Genomic DNA, 23,982 nt, shown 5'->3' on the forward strand with positions numbered 1-23,982 from the left:
TTGCATAATTCTATGAACATGATGAAGCCACTGAATTGTATACTTTAACTGGGAGAAGTCTATGATATGTGAATTAAATCTCAATAAAGCTGTACACATTTTAAAAAGTACATATGCTCGGTATATTTAAAATCTTTCCTTCCTTCCCTCCTTCCCTTCCCTTCCTTCCTTCCTTCCTTCCTTCCTTCCTTCCTTCCTTCCTTCCTTCCTTCCTTCCTTCCTTCCTTCCTTCCTCCCTCCCTCCCTCCCTCCCTCCCTCCCTTCCTTCCTCCCTCCCTCCCTCCCTTCCTTCCCTCCTTCCTTTCCTTCATCTCCTTCCTTTCTTCTTTCTGTCAACTTTATAAGCCTTGATGGCATATATCTAGTTCATAGAATGAAGTATAATTACCAGCTGGGTGATAAGAAAAGATAGCAAGCCAAAAGTGAAAAGTTTATTTAATTTGAGGAACTATAGACAGAATATCTGAGGTGTAAGCAAGTTTTCTTAATGACATTTATTCTTTTTCATTCAACTCCTATTTATTGGACATTTATTAAACATTTAAGGCACTGGAGTCGGTACTAGTTTATGATTTCAAAGCAACATAGAAGTGTGTTTTCATCGTGTATGCCTGGGACCAAGTGTCCATGTTTATAACCAGTCTGCCAAGGCTACACCTTCCCCTCCTCTTGCAAGTTGTTTATATGCACTGACCTTGGTCTATCCCAAATTGTTTAAAAAGAGTAAACACACAATCACATTTGGAAATCCCTTGAAATGTACAGAAATACAAAAGCACTTAAAATTTTCATAAAATGGCTGTGTCTTGAATAACAAGTTTGTCTGGTAGCACCGCTGGGAATCTTAGACCCCCGAGGAACGGGGTGTGGAGAAGAGTAGGGTACCTTTTTGGCTCTTCTCTCCATCCCTGGGGGCGCACAGATCTGCTTTGGTTTAAAAGGAAGGCTGGGGTCTGGACCCAGCTGGGAGCAGCAGCCTCTGCCAGCCTGGTGGCCCCAGGAGAAACCAGTGGGTTATGAAATTACTGTCAGGAGACTAAGGTCTATCAGGGTCATGTCAGAATCCCTTTCTTTTTAGAGCAATCTTAAACTTTCAATCAATGTGACTTAAAAGGGTTGCCTGAGGCCCCTCCCATAACCTCTCAAACTGCAGCTCTGAAGGTGGGTCCGAGGATGCTTACCATCCCAGAACTTTTGCAAACGGCTGTCTGGGGCTGAACTCAGATCTGATATGGATTTCCAAGATCCCTTTAGGGTAAAGAAAGTTAGAACTTGATCGTTCAGGACTCTTTGAGGCGAGAAAGAACTCCCTGGGCCTGTTCTAATTTATGCTTAAGTCTCCAGAACTTAATTGAATTGGGTACTGGAGATTACGCACATAGGCAGGGAAAGTGGCCATTCATCTCATCTCCAAGCTAAGGATCACACCTTTCATTTATCTTCAGTATTTGCAGGTCAATCCAATTATTGTCCTGCTGGAATTAGCAATGAAGTAGTCAAATAATCCAGGAGAAAAGGTATCTCTATGTATTCCTCTGAGATGTTAACTCCTGTGGAACAAAACCATTTAGAGAAAGAATTTTCCTAGGAAAAATAATATAACTTAAAAAAAATATTAAAGACAAAAAAAGAGAAAACTTTAGCCAAAGAACAAAGTCACTAAAATATATGCATTATTTTAGCTAAAAAAAAATTTTTTTTTCTCCATTTAGTGGCTGAATTTTTAAAATTAGTTACCGATAGTCATGTATCTTACTCTCATTCATTGACTCAAGAGTATGTATTGAGCAATTATACACTTTGTCAGACAACCATCTGAAATTTTATTATGTAATTTGAAGACTTGCAGAATGAGTGAGGGGGGAAATGGTAGAACAGAGCAGGAAAGACAAGGGCAAGACTGTGTGCCTGTTCACATCCCTCTTCGTTTTGATGATCTACTTGCAGTTCAATCCCTTGGCTGTCTGTTAGGGATTCTTCCTTCACAGGGGAGGAAGATGGATTCTGCCCCATTCATCAGAACACCGTCCTTTAAGGAGAAAGGAAATTTTGAACACGAGATGTGTGCTTCCACAGCCACTGCCAATGTCCGGAGCACTAATTTGCTTTCAGCCAGATAACAGAGGCTGGTTTGCCTTCTTTCCAATGGACTCAGTGCTGCGTTTTTAAAAACATGTTATGTAAACCCTTAGAAATCTTTTATGGAGAGAAATTTAATACTTTTAAGCAGTGATCCTTTGCTCCCGTGATTCAAGGCACAGAGACAACCCTCAGCCTTCCTGCATCGGGGTGAGCGTTGATACCCATTTTTCAAGGTAAACACCCTGTAGGGGCTTCATCACCCCGAGGAGATCTGGGGTGTTCTTGCCCCCACAAAACATCTCCTTGGCAGATCTGCCTCATGTAGTAGTGCACAGTCATCTTTAATGCAATGATGTACGTGTATGACTCCGATCACTTGAGAATGCAGTTATCCCTTGTTTTTACGAGATCTCCTACACCCAGTGTAGATGATTAAACTGAAAATGTTTCAAACAGGCTCACTGGTTCATCTCAGGATTTCTGCTTACGTCTTTGAGGGTGGCACTTGGTCCTCCCTGTTTCCTAATCAAATGGCTTGCTGGTTAGTGATGGGCATTTGACTGCATCCACCCCACAGCACCCCTGGAATTCTGGGTCATTCAAGGATCCACCTGGCTGTTGCTGTTTAATAAGCAAGGCTCCACGACACCGATTCAGAAAGCTTGTGCTTAACGCAGCACCGTTCCACGCAATGAACAGAGATTTCTGCACACACGTCCACACGCTCATCAGCCCGACAGCCACCTCCCAGTTGTGATGTGTGCCAGGTGTTGCTATTGTCTGCTGTCTGGGTTGTGTGTGGTGATCCAAAGAGTGGTAGTCTCTGCAGAAGCCTTCCTACAGGCAGGCAGGCAATCTATCAATCCATCCACAACGCTCAGGGCCAGCTGTGGGTGAGGCTTCCAGCTGTGACCCACTGGGAGAAGTCACTCAGAAAGCCGGATCCCGGGTAAGCTTTTCTGCTCCTCAAGACCAGGGAGACATTTTTGTGCATCCCGACTGCAGGAGGGAACTACTGCCTGTCGCCTTATCCTGAGTTCTCCGGTCCCTCCTGATTTTGGGTGGTGGGTGGCCCATGCTAAGATACACCCTCTCTGGGACTCTGCACAAGGTGGCAAAGCTCCCTGAGCTGGGTCTGGCACAGGCAGCGGCCCTGGCTGTCATGTGGAACCTCCTTTCTCTGGAATGGGAGGTGCAGTTTGGGACACTGGCCATAGGTCCCGAGGATAACCCCTGGGTGTGGTCAGGGCACAGACAAGGGGCTGCCCTGTGCAGAGCGGAACAGCACAGGGCCTGCGCTATCCGTTCAAAGGCTTTTTGCTGCCATGCAGGGCCCTGCTTGGACAGTTCATCTAAAAAAAGGAGAAAATGACATGCGGTTGCACAAATGAAAAGCAAGATTTTCCTTCTCTTCAAGAAAAAAAAAAGTTTGGGTTTCTTTCTTTTTTTTTTTTTTTTTAAGTAGGGACTTTTATGTATAGAATCATCCAAGAATAATATATTTGTAACTTGTGTGGCCTTGATCGTGTTACTGAAACTGATTCAAACAGAAAGGGAAATCTTTCCACCGCGGAGGCCCCCTCGGCTGGGCGTTCGGGGACAAAAAGGAGAAGCTACTGAAACAGCAGGAGGAGCGTCAAGGCCAGGACCCCGCCGCTGGGCAGGACCCCCGGGGCCGAGCTGGCCGGGTCTTGCAGCATGCACATCACCCTGGACCAGGACCCGTTATTGGGCAGGGGGGTGATGCCCGCCACGCCGCACATGACGTTGTAGACATCCACGGATCGGATGGGAGCGGCTCTGAAGTTGGATTTGAAATCTGAAAGGGAAAGGCAAGCAAGTCAGTCATCACAGCCGCTCACGGGGCGAAGGGGGCGGAGTCCCGACGAGGAGGAGTTCGGGCAGGTGGCGGCAGGGGGCGGGGACTTTGGGATTGGAAAATGAGCTCCGTGGACAGGGTGTGGCCAAGCAATTGTGAACTTGGGGGAGAAGGTGGAAGGCGACGGGTGGTGAAAGGAAGTAACTTCCCGTGGCTCCTGGCAAGCAGACTGACTGCACATAACTGTGCTCCTTGTCACAGTGCAGCTCTGTCTTTCCCAGAGAGGTGGAGGGACCCCTGAAGCGGATCGCCCTTGCAGAGTGCTGGGGCACAGGTGTGGTCACACAAGTGCGACTGTCTTCCTGGGCTCTCCAAAACCAAGCTAAAGGGCAGTCTCATCTTTCGGACCACCTATCTAGCAGGGACTGGTTGGCCAGGGTGCCAGTTTTGCTGCAGAGACCCCCACGGCAACTCAAGGATGTGTCTCCGTTTTCCTGCCGCTCGGAGGTCCCAGAGCCACACGGAATGTGGAACCCTACCATTCCCCGGAGCTGGCCAACAGCAACAGTGATGGCTCCGCAACACGTGCGGAAGACCACGTGAACCTTCCTGGGGGCTTTCAGTGGCGGATACAAGCACGTGGAGGGGGAGGGGCAAACTGGCCTTGCAGTTACGGAGCCAGGAAGGCTCTGGGAGATCTAATGGGACGTGTTGTGTTTCTAGAAACCCGGAGGCTGTGGCAAAGGCCAGCGGTGACGCGGGAGAGTGGAGGGCAGGGCTGGCGTTCACCGCATCACCAGTCAGGGTGCTGAAGGAGGGATGCCCATCAAGAGCACACCAGTCAGGGGTGCTGAAGGAGGGATGCCCATCAAGAGCACACCTTCACCATCCCCGCAAGACAAATCAGATGCCAAGTCTTGTCTTTTTAAGAGTGAATGTGAGTTTGGTAATAATGGCCATAAGCTTTTTTGCTTTTAGGCCCCAGACCAGAGCTTCAAACAAAATACCGGTATCCAACGCCAGGCGGACGTTGAATGGAGAAGGGAGATTCTATCTATCCATAAAGCCCTGTACACGGGCGTTCCATCCATCTAAGTTTTTTTAAGGAAATGGGTAGTTTGGGGCTGGAAACTTTATAACTGCGTTGCTAAAATGGTCACATATGCTATATTTACAAAGAAAACAGACACAACAGCAACATGGTCTGGAAGGGCCAGCACCACATTCTGTTCTTGTGTCAACCCGGAAATGTCAAATACGGAAGAAGGAATGTTGCATCCGGACAGTTCCGCCCCAGACCACATTAGATCCGGGGCAAGGGATGAATTTCGCTCACTCACTCAGAAGCATTAAAATGGAATTCAGTATAAAGGGGCTCATGGGTGGTACAACCAGCCTGCAACTACTTACTAGCGGGTAACCTCAGGAAACAGGCAGAGAAATGGTACCTAGCTCAGCGGCCGGCATGCTGTATGGGCTCAGTAAATGGTAGCTAATATTATTAACAGAATAAATGCCCAGCAAGAATTTACCGCGTAAATTCTCTGGAGGGTTTACTTTACTTTTGGGGGCAGGGAAGATAAAAGTCGGCATCACCTCGGGGTAAAAATAGTATTTTTAAAAAATTCAGAACTTCCCAAGGAAAGAGAACGTAAGGGCTGCCCCGGGATGCCACCCCTTTTTAATGTCAAGGCAAAGTGTACGCTTAGACGAAGATGGTTGTACCTGGGAATAGGCCAGCTGCAGTCTGAGAAATCAGTGGAAAGGTTGCCCCAGTGACAAGAAAGCAAGTCCTCTCCCTCCTTCTGACTTGCCATTAACTTGGTTGTGATGTTCCTACACATGGTGGCCAGGTCTTTGTCACATGTGTGAGTGGGAGAGTGTGTGAGGGGGCAGACAGTAGTAAGTCCACGGTATCCTTCCCCAGCCTTTCAAACACTCGCCTTCTTTTACACTTGGCAAAAATACTGAGATGAGCTCTGCAGACAGAAGTGTTGGGGAAGACCACCTTTTTACGTTCGAAGTACAAAATCAAGTCCTGTGTACGTAAGCAGGAAGGAGAACTGGGTTTTCCTTCCTATTCCATCTGGTCCATGGCTTCCTATTCTTCCTAGGACTTGGGTCCCAATGCACACATGGTCCAGGCTGGAACGAAAGCTTCTAGAAAATTCCTGATTAGCAAAACCATACCTGGTGCAATCTGGGAGGGCTCTACCAAACTCTGCTAGCTCAAGGTGGCCTTTTGGACCTGGATTAGGAATCTAAATTATTCCCATGGGTTTAAGTTTTGTGGGTATTAAAACTCTTTATCTTTTTTTAGGTGAGAGGAAGGGAGATAGTGAGGCAGACTCCCACATGTACCCCAACCGGGATCCACCTGGCAACCCCATCTGGGGCCAATGATCGAGTACTGAGCTATTTTTAGCACCTAAGGCTGATGTGCAACCAACTGAGCTACTGGCTGCAGGAGGGGAAGAGGGAGAGAAGGGGGAGAGGGGAAGAAGCAGATGGTTACTTCTTCTGTGTGCCCTGACCAGGGATTGATCCCAGGACATCCATATACCAGGCTGATGCTCTATTCAATGAGCCACCAACCAGGGCCAAAACTGTTTCTCTTATAGCAAGGAGGTTTCACAGGTTCATGCGGAGCCTGGCCACCTTGGGCTGTCCTCTGAGTGAGGCTCGCTGGCTCCCAGGCAGCTCACTGCATCACACTCCTGCCGTCTCATCAGGAATACCAAGTTCTCCAGGGCAAGATTAGGTTGTTCAAATTAGAAACTGGGATTAAGCAAAGAAGGAGGCTCTCTTCCAGACTTATTTCCCGTTCTCTTAGCTGGACCAAACTTACTGACTTCTAAAACTGTATGTGGGCAGCCACGACGAAGCCCAGCTTCCTCCCTAACCGAGAAGCACATACAATTAATCAGGAGGGACGTACCTTTATCTCAAAGTGCAGCCAAATAGCTATTAATGGACCTTGCTCTTAAATTTTCTTCTGAGTAAACAGCCAGTGTGAAAAGCTATTCAATCTTTCATGAGAATCGGAGCCAAAGACGTGGTGGTTGGCGGGAGGCTCTCAAGGCTGTATCTGCCTGGAAGCATTTTTGCAATTAGCCCAGTCCATTTTCATCAGGGGTCGTCTTTCCGTCTATAAAAGACTCAGGCTTTTAGTTTTAAAGGAGCACATGATGGAGGCCTTTGCTAATGGACCAAAATCTCCCCACCGAATTTAACTCCGAGCTAATGCAGCTTTGGGAATGTTGTTTAACATTTCTTTTGGTGTGCTTCTACTTTAAAATATGCCCGAGACTCTTGCTCATAAACACTCTTTGCACTGACAACTATTTTGCATTCATGATCTCTGTTCTCTCTGGGGACGGAGGAGGTGAGGCGTTTGAATGAGGATCCCGGCGGTCCGGTGCGCTCCCGTATAAAAGGCCGTGGCCCTGGAGTGTCTCCAGCCTAATCGAGCCAGCCGTTGACCTCCAGCAAGTCCTTGGGGCCGCATCCCTCACTCATTGAGCTTTGAGCTCTGCAGATCTGACAGGGCTCGGCGGACAGGGAGCACCTGGTAGCTATTACTGGTGACGGCAGTGTGCGGGGACGACCTCGCACTGCCCCCGGGCCGGTGTCCCGAACCCGGTCAGGTCGCTAGCCGCGTTCGCTGCTACTGTTTCTGCTGTTTCCGTTGAAGCCGGGAACTAGACTCACACGTGGGACAGGAGTCGGACCCCTGGGTTCCCGAAGCCCAGGTTTCCAGGGGTCCCCGTGGAGGGTGCAGAAACGACGGCTATTTTGTGGTAAATCGAGTGACCCGAGGCATGCAGGTGGACATATAACTTGGTCTTGCTACCTCAAGAGGGAACATAGGGCTTCTGGGTGTAGATCTCTAACTTAGAATTTGAAAGGAAAGTGTGGATTCCATGGGCTGAGGCATTTTGATCAACAACCAGGAAAAGGCACTTGGGAGGTGGATGTCAGGGTCACTTACTGTATTTAAACGAGAGGGTGGACAATAGTAAGAGAGAAGACAAACTCATGAGCCAGCCAATTGATGGACAGTGGCTGTCAAATGCTTTTTATACTAATTTTTTTTTAAATTAAAAAAAAAGGGGTATTCAGGTGGTAGTATGATCTTCAGCATGTTTGGTAAACATCCAAAAATTGTGAATTTACGATGTTCTACATAATTAAAGCAAATGACCAGATAGGCCCTCTTCAGCCCTGGGAAGGGATGTGTTCAAGGAAGGCACAGTCAACTTGCTTCATCCAAGACCGTCCTAGTCATTCTGGCTGATTCTCAAAGTCAGCGTCTGGGTCATTTCCTAGCCTGCCCTTGAGCACATCCCAGCTTCTGGCTGGGCCCTAAACCAGATGACCCCGGCAGGGGTGGGGTGGGTGCTCCAGACAGGCAAGAACTATGGAAGAGTCAGACCTCGTGAAAGAACCACGTCAACGTGGAAACTCAGAGCTGTCAGCAGCCTGGTGTCTGATAAGCTTCCCTGGACATCAGATAGCTGTGAAATCACATTTTGATGAATTAAGTTAAAAGAAATGAATCACAAACATGTGGAATACATTTCCTTTGCTGCACTCCAGATTTAAAATTTACAAGGGAAACTATTTGGCCACATTTGCCAAACCCAAGAAGCATTTGAAAGCAAGCCAGCTAAAGATGTTTCACGGAGACCGGCTGGGTTTGCTCAGCGTTGCCCATAAAGAAATCACACCAGCCTTTCCTATCACCATGAGCCCCTGGGGACTCTCCCTGGAGAATGGATGACTAAGAGAATTTTGCCGTTCCCCCACCTACCAGGTCCAAAGGCCAAGAAGATGCCCCTCATGTCCATGAGCTCGTTGTCGTATCCGTGCCATCCACGCTGCCAGCCTTCCCTCTTGCCGGTGCTGTTCATCCAAAACGGGAGCATCTCTCGATTCTGAAATCAAGCGAGACAGTTACATCCCGACAATCGTGCTCAGTGAGCACGTGGTCCAAACCAGCACCCGGCGTGGGGACGTCCTTCTCAGCATTGGGCTCATGCACTGGGATCACTTCCTACTCCAGGTGGCTCAGACCCTTGGAGGGAGCTCATTACGTTGCCCAAGAGCTCTAGTTACAACGGTGTTTTCTTACACCTTTATAACTGGACTGAACTGTGCCTGTACCTCGTAATCAGCTTTAGAACCCCTATATACAGTATGTTCGTGACAGAAGGGGTCATAAAGTGTTTCTGTGGCATAGTAAAAAATATATATATTTGGCCTTTGTCCCAGGTTCCCGGCACAGAGCTCCTAAAACCCTTAGAATTTCCTGAGTGACAGGAGTGCCTCTTGTTACTCAGAAGGAGCCCCTTCCTCCCATACTTGAGTTTATGAGGGACTAGATAGCTTCGGGATGGAGTCTGGTCGCAGGAGGGCCCAACCACGTGATGAGAAGGTTAGAGGTTTCCTCCCATCCCCTGCCCTCTGAGACTGAGCTCAGTCATGTGGCCAATGATTTCATCTCCCATGCTTACACAGTGAGACCCAGATAAAACCCTGGACCTACGTGACCAGGGAGTTTCTGGACATCGATGTGCTGGGAGGGTTCACCCAAAAGGAACGTGGATGCTCTGAGCCCCCATGTGTCTCTTCCATGTGGCTACTCCTGAGTTGCATCCTTTATAACAAAACTGTAATCATAAGTATAACGCCTTACTGAGTTCTGAGATTCACTCCAGTTAATTATTAAGCCTGAAGGGGGTTGTGAAAACCTACAAATTGTAGCCAAGTCAATTGGCTGGGGACCCCGGACTTGTGGCTGCCATCTTATGGGGACAGTCTTGTGGGACTGAGCCCCTTAACATGGGGGGGGGACTGTTGTAACTTGGGCTAGTTAGTGTCAGCATTGAATTGAATTGTAGCACGCCCAACTGCTGTCAGAATTATTGGAAAATACAGCATATAATCTAATCATCTCATTTTTCTATCAAAGCCCTGAAGCCAGAGGCGGTCCACTCTGACCATCCGGCACTCCTTCCACGATCCCAACCACCCCATCCATCCTTTCTTATGACTCCTCCCTCCGGAGCAGCTCAGAATAAGTTTGTGCCCCGCCTCTCCATTTAGTCCAATGTTGGAAGATAGCCCTCAAGTTCCTCTTACCCAGGTCCCATCAATCTTCATGTCCTCCAACCATTCTTCATGTGGGATGGGTTCTAGAAACATTACTTCCCCGAAACTCTTCTTCCCTTCAGAACTAGATGTTCTTAGGCTGCGAGTGCTTACTTGAGCGACAAAAGGCTTCAAGGTGAATCTTGAAGAGGCTGTGGCCGGGTGGACACACCAAGCCCTTGGATTAAGCATTCATTCCTGATAATCCAGGCATCCTCTTACTAAGCAGGTGTGATACTACGAATATTTCAAATGCAGGAGGTAGACAGGGCTGATGAAGGAATAGAGATAAAACAGCTAAAGCTCAGGTTGGCTCAGGAGTCCCCTGACAGCCCATGAAGCCAGTGTGCCATATGGGTCACCAAGAGCCGACACTGACATCCACCTCATTGCTGCAACAACCCTACTTGTAGTCAAAAAAGCCAAGGCACGGAGAGGTGAACTGGTACTCTTAAAGTCACACAGCTGTGGAGAGGTCACCTGTCTCCCTGTCCTTATGTACCTTGCACTAACCACAGCCAGAGGTCACTGCAGTGCTCCTGTTGGCACTGGACAGTAAGGTCTTCCCCTGTCCCTCACTTTTTTTTTTTTTTTTTTTTTTTTCATTTTTCTGAAGCTGGAAACGGGGAGAGACAGTCAGACAGACTCCCGCATGCGCCCGACAGGGATCCACCCGGCACGCCTACCATGGGGCGATGCTCTGCCCACCAGGGGGCGATAATCTGCCCGTCCTGGGCGTCGCCATGTTGCGACCAGAGCCACTCTAGCGCCTGAGGCAGAGGCCACAGAGCCATCCCCAGCGCCCGGGCCATCTTTGCTCCAATGGAGCCTTGGCTGCGGGAGGGGAAGAGAGAGACAGAGAGGAAAGTGCGGCGGAGGGGTGGAGAAGCAAATGGGCGCTTCTCCTGTGTGCCCTGGCTAGGAATCGAACCCGGGTCCTCCGCACGCCAGGCCGACGCTCTACCGCTGAGCCAACCGGCCAGGGCGTCCCTCACTTCTTAAGACTCTCTGAGTGGTGACCAGTTATAAAGTGCAGAGAAGGGGTTTTGGAATTGGATTGGCGCGGGGTTAAACCCCAGCCTGCCACTTTCTAGCCCTGTGATCCATTTGAGGTTCTGTTTCCCTGCAGAGTGTGAGAACACCTGCCTCACAGAGTTTTGGGAAGATGATGTCACTGTGTGCTCAGTGCCTGACACGTAGGCGCCCACGTCATGGCTGTGGCCGGTCCCCGGACGCACGGGCAGCGGGGCGAGGTGGTCTGGCCGTGCGCAGCGGGACGAGGTGGTCTGGCCGTGCGCAGCCGGGCGAGGTGGTCTGGCCGTGCACAGCGGGGCGAGGTGGTCTGGCCGTGCGCAGCTGGGCGGTGGTGGTCGTGAGCTCGGAGCCCTCTGCTTACTTAGCTGTCATCTCACAGGGCACACCCCTCCAGCCACAGCCGTAAATCACTGCCTGGCATGGCGGCTTGCCAAATCGCACTATTTCATCGACTCTCCGTTTTCTGAATCTCCATCATCCTGGGTCCCTCCTCCTTCAGCCGTCACTCATATTTTTTCCATGGGAATGTTTTTATTAACTTATTGCATTTCTCACTTGTTACACTGTTTTTGTTCTTTCTCTGATGATCAGAACACGTCTGCTAATTTACGGTCACGAGGCGGTGACTCTTGAAGTTCCAGGTAGGGCGGTTTTGTTCCTAACAACTTCCCTGACCATGAACCCACAGGCCATGTGTGCCCCAGGACGAAGGGACAGGTGAGCGGGAGACGAAGACCAGGCTCCAGTCCCAAGTCCACACATGCAAACCTAGAGCACCGGCAATCTCAGCCCCGAAGGTGACGCGGGAGCTGTCTGACCACAGGGAAACCCACTGAGTTTTATGACAGTCACAAGCTGCTTCTCCGAAGCAGTCGTTCTTGCTGATTTTCAAAAGTAATAATAAACCGGCTGCCTCTGTGAGAAGCTAACCATTTTTGCTTACACGACGGAATGGAACGCGTTATGTCCACGGTCTCAGTTTCAAAATGGGGCGTTCAGCGACTGTTCCTTCTCCTCACCCAGCGAGCCGCTTTCACCATCGTCATGGTGTAGCCACAGTCCCCTCCCTAGTGCTTGCATATGAGGCGGCACTGACAAATTGTGGGTCACAGACCAGCCTCCAGAATCCTGGTGGAGGAGCCTGACCCTGTCCTGACCCTACCAGGTCCAGGGACTGCCCCATACTGCCACCTAGTGACTTCCTGCGGTGGTGCGACCCTCCAGACTTGGCCAACGGTGAGATGGGTAGAGGACCGGTGTGTGTGTGTGTGTGTGTGTGTGTGTGTGTGTGTGTGTAAAGAGGAGGGGAGAACCCCTAAGTTTGGGTCACTAAAAATCCAGGCCCATTGTAGGGTGAGCCGCCAATTTCCAGAAGTTGCAGAAAACACCTGGTCCGTCGGCCGCCTGCACGGAAGGCCTGGTTACAGGGCCTGCCTGCAAGGGTGGTCCCCGCTAATGAAGGGAAGGGAATGCACTCTGTGGAGGCAGTGAGGAAACGGGGTGTCACTGGGGAGAGGGGTCCCAGGCGGGGGTGGGGACATCCCTGCCAGCATGTGGGAGAAGGCAGTGATTGACGAGCCTGTTGACCCGATTGGACAGACACGCGCTGAGCTCTGAATCGGCCAGCCACGCTGCTAGGCTCTGGGGTGGGGGCTCCGACAAAGAGGGCAGGTCCTTCATCTAAAAGGGCTCATCTTTAGGGAGGGAAGAGGAGGGGTGACAGTGTCTGTGTAGTTTCCTGAACAAGCCTGGACCAGGAGCGGGCACCCTAAGCCGACAGCAGTGAGGTGGGTTCCAGCACCAAGAAGCCCCGGGCAGGAATCACTATCATTGTGTGTGTGCGCGCACACACACGTGTGTGTGTGAGGGGGGTGCATGCAGCCGTGAGAGGCCACACAGGAAGCCTTTATAAACACCAGTGGGCAGGCACCGAGGCCCCCCAGTGTCAGGACCCTTGAGGATTCTGTTAGCAGGGATGGTCTGGAACAGAGGGGACCTGAGAGGCAAGGAGCCCTTGTGTCAGTTCACGTGGGAAACAGCCGTCAGAGTGCCTACCTGAGGTCATGCCAATCAAACAGGGATTAAAATAAAGTGTGAACACCTATCTAGTCATGGGAGGCACCTGCCTTATTCTCCTAGGACACGCTTATAACAGGAAGCCCCCGGGCCCCGGAAACACACTGAATTTCTGACATCATCTCAGGCTGGAAAAGGAGCTCAATCACATGCAAGTCACGGGTGGCTTCAATTAAAACGCCTGTGGAAGTGACGACAGTTGGGCTTGCTCTCGGGGTTTCGCTGCTGGTGTTCCGGGTCAGCTATGGTTTCTATTACAAACCCCTGTTTCTCAGATTTTGTGGCGTTGCTATTTTAAATGCGCCTCCCGAGAGGCTTCCTGTTGGCATGACTCCCCCGAGCCCTGTGGGACGCTGGTTATGAGCCTTCAGATGTGTGCTTGCCGCACGCCACAGCGAAGAGATGTCCCTCCAACAGCTTCTCTCCCTCTGTGTCTTAGAAGGCTCCCTCTTTCTAACACAGAACTTAACTGCACAGGCCTCTGGCCTCTGTTCTGAGCCTGGGAGGCCCGTGGCCACGCACAGCCTAATCCTGGCAATGAAAAGGGCAGGATAGCAAAACCAGCAGAGAGGAAGAGAGCCCCCTGGACGTGCTGGAGGACAGCACTGAGGGGGTGGTTCTCTTCCTTCCAGGATCATGTTTACTGCAGTGTGCCAGGGCCGAGGAGGGTGTGGATGTGCTCTCAGAGGGCTCCGCAGACGACCCTAATCACCACCAGAGCGCAAGCAGCTCCGGGCACTCAACACCTGGCTCCCCGCAGCTGGGCAGTCAGGCCTGGGCCACGCCCCTCCCGCCGCCCCCTACTCACAGAAGCCGTGTTTCCCACATTGCCTTGATTTACCCCAGACATTTTGGGCCTGGGGCCTAACTGCCGTTCACCTTCGGGGCCTTAGAATTGAGCCTGGCATTTCATATCCTTTGCCAGGGTAAGAAATAAATCTTCAGAGACAGATCCTTCCTTAGACGCTTGGCCTGAATTTGCTGCGTTTCTCTCCTCACAGAAGATCGACAGCGAGACACCGTGGTTCCCCCTGTGTCACCAGGTTCTGGCCACCGTTTTGAGCATGAGGTGGCGCAGCCCAGAAGAGGCCACAGGAATTAGCCCTCAAGGCTGAGAGGGGCTGGAGCAAGCTGGGTGCCCGCCCCTGGGCTCCAGCGGTAGGCTAATGGAAACTGGAGATTTCCATTAGTGCTTTCGGCCCCTTTTCCCCATGGGAATGTCCTCTAGGGCGACTAACAATCACGTGCGGTGAAAGGCCCGACTTCGCTTCCCTCTCCGTTGGCCTGGTTACTGACTTACAGACCGACACAGTGAGCAACCTCTCCAACCAAGCATCAACTGTCTCTATTTAATTCATTTCATTCCTACCCCACAAGCACATACTGAGCCTCGGCCACACTCTGGTTTCCAAGGAGGAAAATAAAGGTCCAGATGCCACAGACCTGAGCTCAAGGGGCTTCTGCTCCAGGAAGAAAGAGTATAAAACGAATATAGCACCTGGGGGAGTGAGTGAGGATGTCGTGCGAGTTCCGAGATGGAGGAAGTTAGAGAAGAGCTGAGTGTTTCATGGAAGAGCCAGTGTGTGTGCGTCGGGCTTAAAGGCGGGTGGGAATCTGGGAGGAAGGGGGCACTCCGGGATTGCGCTGACTATTTATTGGGGTGATTGCTGTTACCGGAACCTCCGAGTGCAGGCCTGGGGCAGGGAGCATGCTGGGAGAGCAGTGACCTCTCCAACCATTAAAAAAATTCCCACCACCTAGATCTTGCACAAGGAAAACCATTTTCACAAACATGACAAATTTGGTTCGTGCATGGGCAAATCACCCATATTGGCAATAGGAAAGGGCAGAACTGGGGGTTAAGAAGAGAAAAAGGGAGCAAGGTGAACAGCTGAGCTGGCAGAGGGGTTTTCACAGGACTACAGGAACAAGAAGAAAAAAATAAGTGACAATGTCAGAACTTCTGTTTCTGCTGGTGTAAAGCAGCTTTCTCTTCTGGGAGCCAGGAGGGTGAGTCTGTAGCTGGTACATGAGGCCAGAAAGACATGGGACTTTTTTTTTTTTTTTGGTTACAGAGACAGAGAAAGGGACAGATAGGGACAAACAAGAAGGGAAAGAAACAAGAAGCATCAATTCTTTGTTGTGGCACCTTAGTTGTTCATTGATTTCTTTCTCATATGTGCCTTGGGGGGGGGCTACAGCAGAGTGAGTGACCCCTTGCTCAAACCAGCAACCTTGGGCTCAAGCTGGTGAGCTTTGCTCAAACCAGATGAGCCCTCGCTCAAGCTGGTGACCTTGGGGTTTCAAACCTGGGTCCTCTGCATCCCAGTCTGATGCTCCATCCACTGCGCCACCACCTGGTCAGGCAAGACATGGAATATTTTGACGGTAGATGTGGAGAATCCTTGGAAAATTGGATGAACAGCATGCTTACTGGCTTTGTCATTCCTAGCTTTGTAAACTTGGGTGACATTTACAACTATGAGCATTAGTGAACTCAGCACAATTAGGATAACAATACCAATGCAGAGATATTAACCAGGAGACACTTGATTCAAGGTGGCTATTATTGCTGTTGTTATTGTAGACCAAATTTTGAAAAAAGAAAATTTCTTGATAGATTTATTATCTACAAAATGTAAAATAACTCGATATGCGTGTCATTGAAACTTCTGGGGGTGGGGCTCACTTTAAAGTTTCTATTGATCCATGATCAGTGAAGATTACTTTTACAGTAGTCATTATTACTCATTACAGGTGTAGGGAATGACATTGATAGTTCTGTATTTAGTGGACGAATAAGAAATACAAGAATTTGGGAGGAACCTCTCACCACCTCAGTCCCACAGCTCTGTCTTTGTGAGTTATAGCATCCTGAAGATTAGGGGTCATGATGTGCCCCTCCATTAAAAAGAACTTAATTAAGCCTTTCTGTTCGAGCAGCCAGCTGCCTCAGAGTCTGAAAAACTTAAAACTGGCAGCAAAAAGTTAGCGTTTGTGTGGGAATGGCATTTTTGCCAAGGAAGCAAGAGTGTGCATGTTTATGGCCCGGCCGCTGTTGGGAGAAAGGGAGAGAGTTCTATTTTATTGGCCCCCAGCCAGCATCAGTTTGTTCTGACTCGGTTATTTGCCAGATCACGGCTCAGCCAGGGGAAGGATCCCTCCGCTGTCCAGTGCGGACTCAGCGAGAACCTTGCAGGCCTGAGAAGTGCGCGCTGCCCAGGGGCGGGCTCGGTGCTGCCCAGCAGGACTGCACAGGGGCTGGGACAGAGTGACAGAGCAGAGCATGATGTCCCTTGACCAGGAGGGGACAGCGTCCTAAGTGCGGGAGAGGCAGAGCCCTGGCACAGAGCGGGGACAGGACAGAGATCGAAGTTTTCAATCCCCCAAAGTCTAGTCAGTGTCATAACAACAGAAATACATAAAAGAGAAACGTCTGCGACAGCAAGGAGAGAGCAGTGGGTGCTTGTTTCTAGAACTCTTCCGGAAGACAAAGAAATAGAACCCCAGGGTTATATCAAAGTAAAATCAAGAATGATAAATTTTACAAATGATTCTTAAAAATCTATAAACTTGGCCCTGGCCGGTTGGCTCAGCGGTAGAGCATTGGCCTGGCGTGCAGGAGTCCCGGGTTTGATTCCCGGCCAGGGTACACAAGAGAAGCGCCCATTTGCTTCTCCACCTCTCCCCCTCTCCTTCCTCTCTGTCTCTCTCTTCCCCTCCTGCAGCCGAGGCTCCTTTGGAGCAAAGATGGCCCGGGCGCTGAGGATGGCTCTGTGGCCTCTGCCTCAGGCGCTAGAATGGCTCTGAATGCAATAGAGCGAAGCCCCAAGATGGGCAGATCATTGCCCCCTGGTGGGCATGCCAGGTGGATCCTGGTCGGGCGCATGCGGGAGTCTGTCTGACTGCCTCCCCGTTTCCAGCTTCGGAAAAATGGGGGAAAAAATCTATAAACTTAAGGATAAGAGTAAAATGACTAAAATATTCCATTCAGGGAACTAAGATGCAAAAAGAAGTGATTAAAAGATACCCGATTTTCTCTCAGGATGCAGTGACAACCCTGATTGTCCAGAGAAACCTTTGCATTTGTATGTTCTAGACACCATATGTTCCGTTAATATAATCGGTTGTCCATCTGTCTCTAAGTCGGCTACTAAGGAGCTAGAACCACATTTGTGTCTCATTTTATGTTGTGACATGTAATTTTCAGAATTAACAGTATCTGTGATGCAGAGTCACTGAGAGAATTATAAGTAGTAACCGGAGGTACTTAATTCAAGATTAGCTATTATTATTTCCCCATAGTTGTTGCCCAAAATTAAAAGAAGAAATTTTTTTTGGTAGACTTATTATCTGCAAAGGGTAAAATAACTATGTTCATGTCACTGAAACTTTGGGAAGGAGTCATTATCAAGTTTCTCATGAGCCAGGCATGCTAAATAAAGGCTTTTTATTTTTTAATATTATACAACTTTAGTAATTAAAGCTGTGCAAAATAACATTGATTGTCTCTATGTTTAGTAGGTCAAAACTCATCTTTTAGAGCTAATCTTATTTTTTTCATATCCTGAATATCTTCCAATTCCTTTCCTTTCTAAAAATACTTTCTGCTTCAAGTAGTTAAAAAAAATTATCTCCTTTCTGAAATAATTACATATTGTTTTTAAAAAGTTGTTTAAGTAATTGTCAATAGTTAGGCATTCTTTAATTTATTCTCTTGTTTAAGTATAGTTGGTACACAATCATATTGGTTATATTAGTTTCAGGTGTAAAATATAATGATTCAACATTTTTTATACCTTACCATGTGATCACCCCACTAATTCTAGTAATCTTCTGTCAACGTGTAAACCTATCATCAGATTATTGACTATATTCCTGAAGAGGGAGTGGGGGATGGGTAAAGGGGGAAGGGGAGTATAGGCATTTTTTTCTTTCAGTACTTGCAGCTTCCTCCCCTTTCTTAAGCCATACAATGAAATAATAGGTAGCCCTTGTTCAGATTTCTACAAACATATGTATGTATGTGTGTGTCTGTGTATTTGTGTGATACCCACAAAAGCAATATAATATGTAATGTAGTTTGCAATTACCACAGGGCTTCACCTTCCGAAGATACTGGAGTGTGCACATTTCTGCAGGGGACCGGGTACTTGGACCCTCAGCAGAGGCGTGGAGAGGGTGTGATACAAGCCGAGCCAGGGGCACCGGGAGGCGTGGACAGAGTTGCCCCTGGGCTTTCTGAGGGGACCATCACACTCGGAGTGCTGGAGACAGAGCGCTTTGTCCTTGCTGTCCTTCCACACCCTCTCCTTGCTGCTCCAAGGTCCAAGGACCTTGCTGGCCGAACCCCCAGACCCGGTACCACTTCTGTGTGTGGGCGTGGCCGGCTGGTCTGCACGTCAGCGTGATGCCAGGTCGCAGCACCCAAGGAGGCCCTGGCAAGGACTTTTTAGCCACGCCGGTGAGTGGGTTAACAAGACCAACGGGGAAGTGTGCTGGTGGGCTCCGGGCAGAAGCAGATTCATAGTGCGGTTTAAAACGCTTAAGCACCAGGGCCTCTCACGTGTGTGTATGGGTTTCTTCCTGGTCCCTGCTCTTAACTTTATAGTCATAATTTTGTACTCTCTTCTTAAAGAGAGGTACCCCCTTCCCCAAATGTTATAATTGTTAGAATCCCACAAAACCTGTATCTACCTCTGATGCTGGGCTATGTATTTTCTTCTCTAATAAAAGTAAGAGATATGTAAAAAGCCACAGCCCTTCTTTCCTGCTTTGGGCTCGCTGGAGGGGCGCGGTGCTTGGAGCTGCCGCAGCCGTCTGTGACCCTGCAGGGGAGGGTCACGGAGCGCTGACCCGGGCCTTGCCGGCACAGAACTGTCCCGGGAAACCACCCTGCAGCCGCCTTCCTCCAGACTTCCAGTTAAGTGAGATAATAAATCTCTCTCATTTAAACCACATTTATTCAAGTGGCCTATGACGTATAACCAAGAACATCTTGAGTGAGACCCTTGGGTTCCCGGTCACCGTGTGTTAATCACTCACCAGAAAACCTTGCTAACTGCCAGGATCCCGCGCCGACCTTCCAGACTGAACCCGCTTGTACGGAGCCTGTCCCTCCTCCTGGAGGGGTTCAGGGCCTCTCCCCTTGGCGCCTCTTCATGCCACTCTCCCTACCTACGTCTGTCTTCCCGTAAATTACCTTTACCGTGACCCAGCCTCTCGGTACCATTCATTGCCTTCCCCACAACACGAGAAAGTAAACAGTAGGCGCACAGTCATGCTGAGAAATGAGAGCCAGCAAACTGTGAATTCACCCCCCCACCCCCGTACATTTGCTTTTAAAAGCTCAAAAGGAATTCCACCAGCATTTCCTGAACTGAAAATGTTCCCAGTGTCAGGCCTTCCGTAGGACTTGCAAAGCCGGCTTTCTGGAATGACGTTGGAAAGGCCCCCACTTGCCTGCAGGCGGTGGGACGCAAAGCCCGGGGAAGTCCACTGTGGGTGGGGTCAAAGCCCGGGGAATCCACTGTGGGTGGGGTCAAAGCCCGGGGAATCCACTGTGGGTGGAGTCAAAGCCCGGGGAATCCACTGTGGGTGGAGTCAAAGCCCGGGGAAGTCCACTGTGGGTGGAGTCAAAGCCCAGGGAATCCACTGTGGGTGGAGTCAAAGCCCGGGGAATCCACTGTGGGTGGAGTCAAAGCCCAGGGAGTCCACTGTGGGTGGAGTACTGAGAGCCCAGAATGGCCTCGCTCCAGGGGAGTCTCCCCAGTGTGAGGAAGCGAGGCCAGGAACCTCGGTTCTCAGAGGACAGTGCCTTCGGGGAGGAGGGACCCTCTGGGAGACTTTTTAAATCACGTGGCCTAGGAAGCCAACTCTGTAGAAGGGTCCAGCCCGGCCTGGGACGGCACAGCTGACATTCCCGACCAGGTCTGCCTGCTCTGTTGAGAGCTCAGCCTCCTGAATGGCTGAATTTGTCAGGGAACCCCCTCTGTTCCACACCCAGGTTGCCAGACGTCACCCATTTGTCCAGTCAGCATTTCTGATCACCACCTGACCTCTCTCTGGCAGATTAAATACTAGTCTTATGCCTCCTACTTCGGTGGCCTTGACCAATGGCTCTCAACATCTTCCCTTTTACCTGTAGTCTGAAGTATTTGCAACCCATCTTCAAACTCATGTCTGTGTAACCCATGCCTTCTTCAGAAATGTACTCTAAACAAAACATGACCACTATTCTCCTGATATCAGAAGCCGATCAAAGAGTCTCGTGAGCCTGACCGGGCAGTGGCGCAGTGGATAGGGCATCGACCTGGGACGCTGAGGACCCACATGTGAAATCCCAAGGTCACTGGCTTGAGCCCAGGCTTATCTGGCTTGAGCATGGGGTCATCCGCTAGAGTGTAGGATATAGACATGATCCCATGGTCGCTGGTTTGAGTCCAAGGTCTCTGGCTTGAGCAAGGGGTTACTGGCTCAGCTGGAGCCCCCTGGTCAAAGCACATATGAGAAAGCAGTCAATGAACAATTAAAGTGCTACAACTACGAGTTGATGCTTCTCATCTCTCTTCCTTCCTGCCTGTCTGTCCCTCTCTCTGTCTCTCTCCCTAAAAAAAGGGTGGGGGGAAAGGGAGTCTGGTGAGTTTGGAGTCCAGGCAGGCAAAGAGGAGGCTGCTGATATCATTCCAGCATGAGGCTACTAGGGTTTAAACCCCAAATATAAGACAATCTCTTCTATAAAATCAAATGGGCAAATGGGGGACCTGGATCTCTGGAGTTGTGTTTGCAAACAGTTCTCAAAGAGGCAAAAGCAGAGCAGAGTGCCTCCTAGCTTTTCACTGCCTCGAAGCAACTGCCCTGGTTTGCAGGAATTGTTGCATTTCCACCCAAATAGGTCACAGTGGAAGCTGGGTAACAGAGTTAAGGTCCGTCTGTTAAAATGCAGCGAGTCTGGGACCAGGCATTCTAAACCCTGACTCCGAGTCCCAGTCCACAGTGTGTGCCTAAAAGTCACCCGACCAAGACTCTTGATTCTCTAAACAAGGAAATAATGCAGTGAATGACACTTAAGGGAAAACAAAACCTTCCAAGTGTGAAAGCGGAATCATTATTCATCGTTGGTTGTTGGCTAGCATGTCTAACGAATGAGTTGTCATATGTTTTATAATTACCTCAGTGATGAACCAGCCTTCGTTGGCCACCAGGGTCAGAGGAGAGACAAACTTCCCTTTCTTGTAATAGAACCTGCTCGGTATGGCTTCCTTCTCGTAGACGGTCATGTGCTCCACCGCCCTCAGTCTGTTATATATCTGCAAAGAAAACCAAGAGTGGCTAGTCCTGCATTCTCTTCTTTCAAATATATGATATGTGAATATTTATTGCACCTGGAGGAGAAGGAAGACTTTTATAAGACTAAAGAAAGAAATTTCCAGCCCTGGCTTGGTGGCTAGGTCAGTAAAGCTGTCCCAGCACACTGAGGTCACGGGTTCGATCCCCAGTCAGAGCATGGACAAGAAGCTATCAATGAGTGCACCACTAAATAGAGCAATTAAGTGGAACAATGAGTTGATGCTTCTCTCTCTTCCCTTCATCTTTCTTTCCCTTCCTCTTTCTCTCAATCAATGGAATTTTTTTTTTAAAAAAATAAAGAAATGACCAAAACAACTGGTAGATTTGACTATGTAAAAATGAGAAACTTTTGTATGCTCTAGAAAACAAGGTGGCTTTATCTAGTAAGGCTGAAGACCCAGCTGCCTCATGACCTACCTAGTTAACCCCCAGGAATACAGTGAGAACCCCTCATCCATGTGCACCTGTAGACATGCAGAAGGATGGATGTGTACTACAAACTGGAACAGCCCAAAAGCCCAGCAGCAGTGGGAGGGGTAAGTGAATGATGGTTATCTTAGCAGTGGAACACTACCCAGCAACAAAGCGGAGTGAATGACAGCCACACAGAACACCCAGAAGAATCTCAGGGCTTCCATTTGAGACAAAAAATACAACTGGCAACAGAGTTCACACAAGAGTTTTTTTTTTTTAATCGCATGAAGTTCAAATAACTACAAACCTAAAGACCACATATGGTCAAACTAGACTGAACCATGGAAATGATAACGCAAAATCTAAGACACTGGTTTTCCCTGGGGGGAAAGTTTCATCTTTCTTCTGCAAAGGTGACGGGGTCTGAGAGGGGAACCTAGGAGGTAACACAGGTAGAGGCACTGTCCTATTCCCAAGTGTTTATTGAATAGAAGGTGCCATTGTAGCTTTAGCCTTTACATCTTACACATATTTTATAGTAAATTTTTATTACCAACTAAATGCTAAATGAGCAAATTACAAAAACTTATTTATGTCAAAAATACTAAGATAGAATGAAAGGGAAAATAAAAAATTGGATACCACCAGGATCAGAGAAAGAGGATTTGTTCTTTGACCTATAGAGCATGTCATATCTACACTTGAATCTCAAATGTGCCAGTTGTTGGGCACTGATTACACTGCTAGTTTCATAAGAAAGATATCAACTCTGTACATGCAATATTTAGCAGCAACTTCAATGTTTATGGCTAAACTGAAAAGCCATCAGCTGATGTCGACTTGCTAGCCTTTAGTCAGCAATTCTTCCTGGGTAAAACTGAATATAAATTTGATTTTACCTACCCAACTCTGAAATTAATTAGTTTCCGAGCTGTTTAGTAGAAGGGTTCTGATGGCTTCATAACTTATTATTTCTTACTTAAGAAAATCTATACTCTTTGCCCTGTCAGTGGTAGAGGGTCAGCCCAGCATGTGGAAGTCCTGAGTTCGATTCCCAGTCAGGGCACACAGAAGAAGCAACCATCTGCTTCTCTAACCCATCCCCTCTCCCTTCTGTCTGTCTATCTTTCTCTTCACCTCCTGCAGCCAAGGCTCAAATGGTTTGAGCAAGTTGGCTCTCAGTGCTGAGGATGGCTCCATGGCTTTGCCTCAGGCACTAAAATAGCTCAGTTGCCAAACAACGGAGCAGCAGCCCCACATGGGCAGAACATCACCTTCAAGGGCTTGCTGGTGGATCTGGGTTGGGGCACATGTGGGAGCCTGTCTCTCTGCCTCCCCACCTCTCAATAAAAAAAAAGAAAAGAAAATCCATACTTCTGAAGGGAAGTAGGGTGCATTCACAGGAAGCTTTTGGAGAACAGAAAATTCAGATGACATAGAACAGGTCTCACAAGCTGTTGAGTCCATCACATGACAAACTGTCATCCAAACATAGACCCCACATTTGAATAAGCTACCAACTGCTTCAGGCGGCTTGCAAGCGCCTGTCTTAAACACCACGTTGGAAGAAGCTCCTCCTAGCTCAGGAGCTGTTGAGGCTGAAGCATTCTGGAACCAGAGTCTTCCTAAGTGCCAAGTTGGAGAGAGGGGTGCTCTTTTTCGCCAGGGAAACAGAACTTCTTTGCAAGAAGCATTTACTGTAGGACCTGACAACGTGTAAAATATTCTTCCCATTCCATATTTAGGGAGTTCGTGGGGACATCATGTACACACATTTAGCACCCCCACTTCCTGAGGAAAAGGGGGTATCTAGCGGGGACTGGGACGGAGCTGGGGAGGACAGGACTGGCATGGTGGGCAGCTGTGCTCTGGAACCCCAAAATAGACAGATCTGGGACTCGGCTGTGGGAGTGTGCAGGGCTGGCGGAAGAGGCTCTCTGGGCCGAAAAGAAGAGACCACCGTCCACACCAGCGCTCCGTCAGTGCCGACAACTTCCTATCACCAACTGGCACCAGTGTTTCACGGCTTTGAGGATGGGTGGACGCACCAGGTC

At 49.1% G+C, this 23,982-nt stretch overlaps 1 protein-coding gene across 1 annotated transcript in view; it reads right to left on the bottom strand.

Annotated features, from left to right (window-relative positions):
• Positions 1–409: 409 nt before the first annotated feature.
• Positions 410–23,982, bottom strand: part of ENPP6 (ectonucleotide pyrophosphatase/phosphodiesterase 6) — a 94,728-nt gene continuing 71,155 nt past the window's right edge. The window contains exons 6-8 of the mRNA XM_066380155.1: positions 21,337–21,474; positions 8,715–8,838; positions 410–3,901 (exon numbers count right to left, since the gene is read on the bottom strand). Coding sequence (XP_066236252.1) covers positions 3,696–3,901; positions 8,715–8,838; positions 21,337–21,474 — 468 coding nt within the window. The 3' untranslated portion in view covers positions 410–3,695. The remainder of the gene's footprint in view (positions 3,902–8,714; positions 8,839–21,336; positions 21,475–23,982) is intronic.

The sequence above is a fragment of the Saccopteryx leptura genome, chromosome 4, assembly GCF_036850995.1.
Source record: "Saccopteryx leptura isolate mSacLep1 chromosome 4, mSacLep1_pri_phased_curated, whole genome shotgun sequence".
NCBI lineage: Eukaryota > Metazoa > Chordata > Mammalia > Chiroptera > Emballonuridae > Saccopteryx > Saccopteryx leptura.